General features: G+C 39.8%; 1 protein-coding gene across 1 annotated transcript in view; it reads right to left on the bottom strand.

The window, feature by feature from the left end:
* The window catches only part of VCAM1 (vascular cell adhesion molecule 1), a 38473-nt gene extending 30447 nt beyond the window's left edge, over positions 1-8026 (bottom strand). Inside the window, exon 1 of the mRNA XM_019473100.1 lies at positions 7879-8026. Coding sequence (XP_019328645.1) covers positions 7879-8026 — 148 coding nt within the window. The remainder of the gene's footprint in view (positions 1-7878) is intronic.
* Positions 8027-9787: the final 1761 nt, after the last annotated feature.

The following is a 9787-nucleotide window of genomic DNA, read 5'->3' as shown; positions in this document are numbered from 1 at the left end:
GGCTCGTGACTGTGACCATGCAGATGCGCAGAAGTGCTATTCTTGTGGAGAGTTTGGACACATTCAAAAAGACTGCACCAAAGTGAAGATATAGGTGTGGTGAAACTGGCCATGTAGCCATCAACTGCAGCAAGACCAGTGAAGTCAACTTATCGCTGCGCGGCGAGTCAGGGCACCTTGCACGGGAATGCACAATTGAAGCTACAGCCTAATTATTTTGGGGTAGATTGAGACTAGATATAAGGAAGGAATTTTTTACGCTGAGGGTGGTGAAGCACTGGCAGAGGTTGCCCAGAGAGGTGGTGGATGCCCCATTCCTGGAAACATTCCAGGTCAGGTTGGACGGATGAGCAGAAGTGCTATTCTTGTGGAGAGTTTGGACACATTCAAAAAGACTGCACCAAAGTGAAATGCTATAGGTGTGGTGAAACTGGCCATGTAGCCATCAACTGCAGCAAGACCAGTGAAGTCAACTGCTATCGCTGCGGCGAGTCAGGGCACCTTGCACGGGAATGCACAATTGAAGCTACAGCCTAATTATTTTCCTTTGTCGCCCCTCCTTTTTCTGATTTTCTGAGCAACCTGATCTAGTTGAAGATGTCCCTGCCCACGGCAGGGGGGTTGGACTAGATGACCTTTAGAGGTCCCTTCCAACCCAAACTATTCTATGATTCTATAAATGTTCTTGTCTTTTTTTCTTTAGACCTCACCTGTGCTGGAGCGAGTTGCTTTTAGACATTCCTGCTCATGATAGAAATATTGTAGTTTAGAGCTGCATTACTGCTCAAAGCTTAAACTTGGCGAGAAAACAGAAAGAAGAGAAGCAAAAAAGAGTGATGCACAAGTGAGAAGCAAGCGGGAATCTCTGTCCTTCCTCCACGCCGCAGGCCCTGGAAGGAAGGCTGCTGCTCCTGGGAAGGTGTCTTGCGGGTGGAGAGCAATTGTGGAAGCTGCAGCCAATTTCAAAGCTGTAAAGGAAAGAGATGCTTGGGCAGACAGACTGGAGTCACTTGCACATAAGCTATTACCACAGCCAGCAAAATTAAGAATTTCAACAGGAGATGAAAAGAAAGATGTGTGGCTTTCCACAAGCTGTCTCTTTATCTGCAAATGCAGTAGCAGGGCTGGGGTTTGCATCCTAAACCTGGGCAAGCAGAAAAACGGTCTTTCAACCTCAGGTCTTACTCTGTTCTCCAGCCTGCCTTCTTCAGCAGGTAGCCTGGAAGACACATTGTAGCTGAATTACTGCAACTAATACTGGAAATACTGGGGCAGGGTTGGGAATTTGTCACAGAATTTGCAATGGAATATTGCAGCAAATATTCACAGAGGATTGAAATAAACAAACATAATTAATTTGGCACCTTCCAAGAATGTTAAACAAATTAATTTACCAGAAACAGTTTTTAAAGCAGAAGAGTGATTTTTAAGTGACTATTGCAGTATAAATGTATTTATAATAATTATCTGAAATTCTAATCCGCTCTTCAAATCAGTACAGTGCAAAGTGCTATGTCAATGAAGAGCCTACTCAACATCCCATTATAATGTTGTATATTTCTAATACATTCCTAGTATCACTCAGAAACTATTTTCATTGTAATAAATAATTGATCATTAATTCGCAGCAATTAATACCTTTAAGAAATGTCAATATTTTCATGTACTGTCTGCATCTTCTGCCAGAAGACTCACAATGTCCTAGGCCTGTTTCGACTTCCTGTGAACAGTCAAAAGCCAAAATTTAATTATCCTATTACTTCTAGTATTTTACAAATATGCTGCAGTTTTCCCTTAAAATATACTGTTTTGATGAACCATCTTGTGGATAAATTCATCCAAGGATAGTGAAGTAAAATGAGCGGTTTCAATGTATGGTAAGCAATTAAAAAAAAAAGAAAAATTTAGAACAATTATTTTTAAACATTCTCACAGATTTAAAGTACATTGAATTTATCAACTCGTGCTTTCTTCAGTTCACCTATGACACTAAATCAAAAAAATAGTCATGCTGGATTTCTTGCTGAGTGTGCTCATTTTAGGGCAGTTGCTGCAATCCAAAATTAGTACTTTATTTAGCATCAGCACTTTCTTGAAAACAAATACAAAGTTGATGGTTATTTTTAAGAATTTGCTGCATCACACATTTAGAAAATACAAATAATGGCAGCAAACATGAAGGAGATGTACCTTATAGAGTGTCACAGGAAACAGAAATCTGATAGAAGGAGGAGATCTTCCTATCACCAATAACTAGAAATTGGACCTGCTATTGTTTACTTAAAACATAGGGAAAAGTCTGCTTCCTGCCACTATACATGTATTTTGCTCCATATACAACATGACCCTTGACTTCTAATGGACATTAGAGAACAACTTGGCTTTCATTCAGTTTAGCCATTATAGACTGAACCTGCAGAAGGTTCAGCCAACATCCACACTACTTTAAAAGGATTTGACACATCATCAGAAAAAAGAAAATGTGGGTTTCCTTGAATTCTAGGGGGAAAGCACTTGAATGGCAAAAAAAAGAAAAGAACAGAAACATTGTTAGGTCAGACAGTACTCTGTGGACAGTCCTCCTCCTTGTTGCTGAGGCGGCACAAAGCAAAACTCACAGATATACAAGTACTTTAGCAGCACTACCATATTTCTTAGGGCTTTTGAAGGCTGAAACCTGCAGTCAGTTCTCAGAAGTCCAAAGCCAAATGGCAAACTGCACAGTATGCTCCCCATAAAGGAAAAAACCGTGTACGATTCCCATAAGGTTAAAAAGAAATAAAAAAATAAAGACTGGTGTTTAATAAAGCAGCAGTAATCCATGGTTAGTAAAGGACAAGGCTCATGATCTGCCATGTGTCAACGTAAATTGGAGGAATGATACTACTTAATGGATGATGCTCATTTTTCTGGGTAATCTACGGCAGCTGCGCATTCAATGCAAACAGGGGGCAGATCAGCAAGCAGGTAGTGTTTCTGAAAGGTGTTAACAGGAACTAGAGTTTTTCACGTTGTTGCCAGAAGGAAAAGATTTTGTAATTTGTTATAATTTATTCTGAATTTTCTTCCTAAATCCCTCGAGTTAGCCGCTTTGGTCATGGAGGGCTTTTATGTTTTCCATCTCTTGGGAAGCATAATTTTTCCCATTTAAACGTGAAGTATGTCCTCCTAGTATACCGATACTAAACACAGGAGCTAAAAAGGACTCCTGAATCATCAAATACACAATAAAGCAGGAGCTGACAAATTCAGTGTATCTTGAATTGGGAGGAAGAGCTCAAAAATAATTGCTGTGAAATTCATTTCACTTTTTTCTTATTTTTAAACAAAGTGCCATGTTAAAAGTAATTGATTTTTTGCTCTTCGCTAGCCCAAGGGAAATTTGTTTTGCTGCTCCAGTGTATGGTTGTTCTAATAGCCTGATTCTTCACATTTCCAGTCCCAATGCCAATTAATACGGACCCACTTCTGCGCAGACTTTCTACAAAACTTTTGACCTTCTTCTTCTACTATGCCTTCTGTCTACAGGTTCCCTCTCTTCTAGCCTTTCCAGATTAGTTACATGCCCATCCATAACCCTTACTGTCACGTTAATGACATACTGCATCCTGAAGGAATAGTATGGTATACCACGTTTACCTTCTGCCATGATAAAATACTACAAAATCAGTCATTCATTGCATCTGTTTCGTGACAGACGCATGTTTCTGTAACTTGCCAGTTTGTACAGCAACACCTTATCTCTAAACCAACAACTGTTCAACTCCTCTAAAAAAAGGACTCTTCCTTTAGCAAAAGACCTTGGTTCAAACATAGCATGCCGCAATACTGCTTCATTGCATGAGCAAAGTATACTAACAAAAAAGCCTAGAGGCTGGCTTCACTACAGACACCAAGTTGTTTGGCTGCCTGGATTTTATTTACTTTCAAATGCTGAGACCTTCTTTAAACTCATTATTAAATAAGACCTCCCCAGACTTCCAAAGCTTAGGGTTATTTTTATTTGTTTTGCGTTTGAATAACTTTGACATTATTCTAAGGAATTCTTAAGCTTAACTTGCCTACTTGTACTCATAAATACTAATTATAAGTGAGGTAAAGGCTTTGGTTGGCCTTATAATTTTAATAAAAACTATATCAATATATTCTTGTCTGACTTTTATTTCTGATAAAAATAAAAATGGATTAATTACATATATTAGTTAACTAAAAACTAGTATAACTGAGTAAAAAAAAAATTTGTTCTAAAAATAGAGATTAGGAAAATTGACATATGAAAGTTGAAATATATGCATATAAAGATAACTTAATGAGTGTCATACAATAACTACCCCAGATATTTGCTTGTACAAAATTTATTCTTTGGCAGCGCAGGTCCCTTTATCTCCATCCTTAAAAAATCAGCAAAGTTTCATGAGTGGATCAGGGTGGAATTTTTTCCTCTCTAGCTTCCTGGACCCAATAAGATGAATGTATTGGTTTTCTTTAACTGCACAGATGTGGTGCATTACTTATCTACTTCCATACATATTATCATATTTGAGCAGAAGTATCTGCTCATCTGAGTGTACGTTTAAAAAACACAAATATGTTTAAGTTATGTTGAGGCAATGATGCACAACCTATTTCTTACAGTTTTATCTGTGTAGGCAATCTTAAAGCCATTTTACATCTGTAATCTCTTTCATGTCTATATGCTTAAGTTTAAGCCTGTTAGTGTTAAAAAACCAAAAGCTAAATAATTGTATCAGTGGAAAGCCTGTTTTCGCCATAATTCCACTTCAGGAATTCTGACCCTGGTTTTGCCGATATCTATTAAATTCTAGAGGCTTTTTAGACCAGATGACTTGCACAGCTTCATCTTGTTCACCAGCAGTACATGATCTCTTTGGACCATAGTGCCATCTAGCTTCTCTTTTCCTGACCTCAGTAAATCTGTGTGCTGAACACAACTATGTGATGTAGCAAAAGGAGACCCAGGGAGCTATTGTTAATATAATTGTCAAGCTAGTCTTGACTATTTATCTAGACATACAGCTGAATAAGGGGAAGAAGTTACTCACCGAGCCTCTCAATAAACTCCTGTTCGATCATCCATTCAAAAATGGGAGACAAAAGTATGTATTTTCCTTTGGAATAGGTCTTACTGCTTCCCTCCAAAATGGAAAATCAAGATCCACACCGATGCTCTAGGCAAGCTACCTGTGCCTCTGCGAAAGCTCTGGCACCATACCAATACTAATACACAATTCACAGGACATCAAGGGCAACATAGCTAAATCCTCTCACATTGCTGAAGGCATTTGTCTCTTAAAGAAGAATTCCTGCTCTCAAAGGAGTGATATTTAAAAAGACTTGGAAGATTCCCTGAGGTGCCAAGAAAGGAAAAAAAGCTAGAGAAAGATGACGGAGGGGAGGGGTTGTGTCTCTTCCTTTAGTAACAAAGGCTTTTTTATGAGAATAGCAGAGCAGACATGAAATGGTCCACCATAACTCCTTGTAACAGGCTGTGTCAAATGGGAACCCTTTTTGGGTAATGGATTTCCTTGTATACACCTGGAATCTGAGACCCACTCAAAGATGCCTGGGTTTCATTTGCTTTTGCAATATATGCAGGACCTACCTATATGCAAGCATACAACCAATGCAGTCCCCTTAACAAAGGTGTAACCTCATAACAAAGGCTGCAGTAGAAGAGCAGATGAAGTCTCTTCCACATCTGGGTCTGGCTCACGTCCTTGGCAGCTTCTGGTGAGCCAGGAATATACAAGATCCAATCTAGTTTTCTTACTCTTTCTTTCTAATTCTCTGATATGCTCTTTACTGCTAGGAGGGATATTTCCTGCTGTGTCTCATGAGCATGGTTCGCGTCCCTCAACTGGCATCATTACATGAACTTTTTGCTGCTAATGCCCAGTAGTAAAACAGCCGAGTCTTCAAACTCTCACTTCAGACTCAATGGCAAGATAAAGATTTTCCATGAAATTCTACTAATCAACCAAACTTCTTAAATGATTAGGGTATAATAAGGCCTTAATCCCTAAATAATTAACAAACTAACTGAGATTCCACTGCCCTTATTCCTTTTCACATAAACCACTTTAATTCTGTGAAGATACGAGGATAAGTGTGCTACTGAGTACTGGCCATTGTAAAAGAGTAGGCTGCCGGCTAGCAGCCTTCTTGTTCCTAAAGAGCATACAGACACAGCTATCCTCACTGCTGACAGCATCCACCAGCATCAGACACCCTTGCTTAACATCTACAGACAACCTTGCGATCACTGAGTGTTTTAAAGGACATTCTTGGCAATAGCCTGTTCACAGACTACCTGAATAAAAAGTATTTACATGATAAGTACCTCTGCCAACCTAGGAATGGCTGGCACATAAACAGCTTTGTACACTCGTGCTTGAAACCAAAAATATATTACAACTCACCAACTTTGTTCTCAAAATCATAGAATCATAGAATCATTGAGGTTGGAAAAGACCTCTAAGATCATTGAGTCCAACCATCGACCCAACACCACCATGCCCACTAAACCATGTCCCTAAGCGCCTCATCTACACGACTTTTAAATACTTCCAGGGATGGGGACTCCACCACTCCCCTGGGCAGCCTGTTCCAATGTTTCACCACTCTTTCAGTAAAGACATTTTTCCTCATGTCCAATCTAACCCTCCCCTGCCGCAACTTGAGGCCGTTTCCTCTCGTCCTATCGCTTGTTACTTGGGAGAAGAGACCGACCCCCACCTCGCTACAACCTCCTGTCAGGGAGTTGTAGAGAGCGATGAGGTCTCCCCTCAGCCTCCTCTTCTCCAGGCTAAACAACCCCAGTTCCCTCAGCCGCTCCTCATCAGACTTGTTCTCCAGACCCTTCACCAGCCTCGTTGCCCTTCTCTGGACACGCTCCAGCACCGCGACGTCCTTCTTGTAGTGAGGGGCCCAAAACTGAACACAGTATTCGAGGTGCGGCCTCACCAGGACCGAGTACAGGGGCAGGATCACTTCCCTACTCCTGCTGGCCACACTATTTCTGATACAATCCAGGATGCCATTGGCCTTCTTGGCCGCCTGTGCACACTGCCGGCTCATGTTCAGCCGGCTGTCGACCAGCACCCCCCGGGCCTTTTCCACCACGCAGCTTTCCAGCCCCTCTTCCCCAAGCCTGTAGTGCTGCATGGGGTTGTTGTGGCCAAAGTGCAGGACCCGGCACTTGGCCTTGTTGAACCTCATACAATTGGCCTCGGCCCATCGATCCAGCCTGTCCAGGTCCAAATCAATTAATAAAAAGCAGTATTTCAATATAGTACTGTGCAAGTGATGAGAATAAGAAACAAAACAACAGTGCAGCATTTCTACAGACAGCCCATTTAAAGATAAAAACTTGTATGTGCCGTTCTATCCTGATTATGGTGATCATAATTATTTTCAAATTACAGATAAGATTAACATATAATCAGCTATTTTATTCATTAGGTTAACATAATATTTATAGTGTTAGATGTTACTAAATGAGATAATGGTTACAAGACCTTTAGTTTTACATGTAGTGGGGTTTTATTTTGAACTATTTGCTCCCTGAGTGCATTCACACGGATTCCTCAATATGGTTTCCCTAGAACCTCTTTACATTTGGGAAAATAATTGTTTTATACATTTGTATACTTAGGAGACAATATTTTTTTCTTTGGAATTAAATGAACAATTGTCTCCCAAATCTAAAAGAATATAGACCAATGATAGTAATAAAATCTGAAGAAGATACCAGATAATGACTTAAAATTTGTTCTCAGAGTTCTGCCCTTACATTCTACAGGAATCAGATCACTCTCTGAAAGCACGTATTTCATTCTCTGGGAAGTCACCCTCTACCTGCCACCCACAACCTGCAGTCTCGTAAACATGCGTCTCCCAGGAGTCCTGGCTCTGGTTCCCGGATCAGCTTCTGGGCATCAGAAGTCACCAGCCTCTGCCACAAGAGAGACCTTGGGAGGTACAGCCGGAACGCCCGGGGCACCATGCATCGTACCGCAAAAGGGTACGGGCTTATCTACCACACCGATACATGCTGCCAAACAAGCTTCCACATGATTTCTTTGATCTCTGAGTCATAACTGTATTTTTTTATATTCTTAAATTCCCAAACTCAGCCGAAGGGATATTTGGCAAGGGATAAGAAGTTCTGACAAGTTTTCTTTATCACAAATGCAGTAAAACCATAGTTCAAAAGGCTACATGTTTTTTAATTATATACACAGATATGTACATATAAGTATACAATTTTCCTTGACTGTTAATAAAAGGCTATCCATATTTTTATATATACACAAATACGTACATATAAGTATATAATTTTCCTTGAATGTTAATAACTCAGAAACAAAATATTTTTCCCCTCAAAAATCTCAGAATGTATTCGTGTTTGGGCTGAGACCAAGCATGGGACACTACCACCTCAAAGATACATTTTTGAGCATAGTATGACTACATTGCAGAAGGGACTATAATTATAATCTTGCCATTACCATAACGACCGTGGTTGCTATCAGGTGACAGGTATAATATAGATAATCGGCAGACAGTACAATAGCAATATTTAATGATGCATGAGATAGAAGAAAATTAATTCATGCCTTTAATTCAGCTCAGAGCCATCATTTCTTGTATTTGTGTGTGACTTTCCTAATCCTGTTAGCATGTACATAACAGTTACAATAAACAGCAAAGTGCCAAGCAAGATATCTACTGCGGAATCCAGAGAGCTTACATTTATTCATCATATACAATGAATAATTTTTGTGTTCCTATTTATCTCTTCTTTTTTTAATGTGATAGATAGTTCTACTGTCTTGTTTTAATACCATACAAAAAAAGCCGATAGCCACAGAGGGAGCTATGAAAAGTGCCTTTGCCTTGAAATCAAACAGAAGCAGTAGTGAGGCTGTTCTTTTGTTTTCCCATGTTGCAGTCTACCAACACTCTCATTTAATCAGCCTGAGAGAAATAATGCCACAAATTGAAAAAAACTAATCTCGAGTAAAGGAAGATGCTTTATTGAATAAAAGAGGGACAATTATGCTCACTGAAGGAGCTAACATGGCTGCACATTTCAAATCCTGCAAGATTTTACCACTACCTTTATAAAAAAAGATTAATTGAAAGAGAAATTTTTATGGAAACGGACACTCCTGCAATGAAGCTATTCCAATATGTGTAGATAGCAACGGATGAAATGCAACAGAAGAGAAACAAGTAATACTCAAACGTAGATATGAAGAAGTACTATTCATATATCTTCACAATATTTCTGGTTATTACCTCTGTTCAAACCTTGCTGCTCCTGTATCCACAGCTACAACACCGCTACAGCCATTTCACTGAGCCTTGGAATGAAAGATGCGAAGTTTATAAAGAATCACAGAAACAGTGTTTTATGAAATTACATCAAAGTCGGTGGCAGAGGCTCTAGGGTGAGAAGAAAGTGGCTATCCCAGCACTGCGGTACACTGAGGCAAGGCAGAAAAAGAGGGCAGAAGAAAACAAGGAGGACATTTCACTGTGACACCTCAGTGGAGCAAACGCGAAGCAAAGTTTGTGTAATGCTTTGCAAAACTATGGCTATTGTTCAATTCATCAACTTTATCTCTCAAGCTCTCTCTCTCATAGTTTTCTTCTGTTGCTAATGCTCACTTCATTGCTTTTAGACTGACATTGCTCCTCCATCACATCTTCAGCTTCAGAACAGATCAGGATGGATGCAGCTCTTGCCTGAAGCATATCT

This window comes from Aptenodytes forsteri, unplaced genomic scaffold, assembly GCF_000699145.1.
Source record: "Aptenodytes forsteri isolate BGI_AS27 unplaced genomic scaffold, ASM69914v1 Scaffold181, whole genome shotgun sequence".
NCBI lineage: Eukaryota > Metazoa > Chordata > Aves > Sphenisciformes > Spheniscidae > Aptenodytes > Aptenodytes forsteri.
This window is presented reverse-complemented; position numbering and strand designations above follow the sequence as displayed.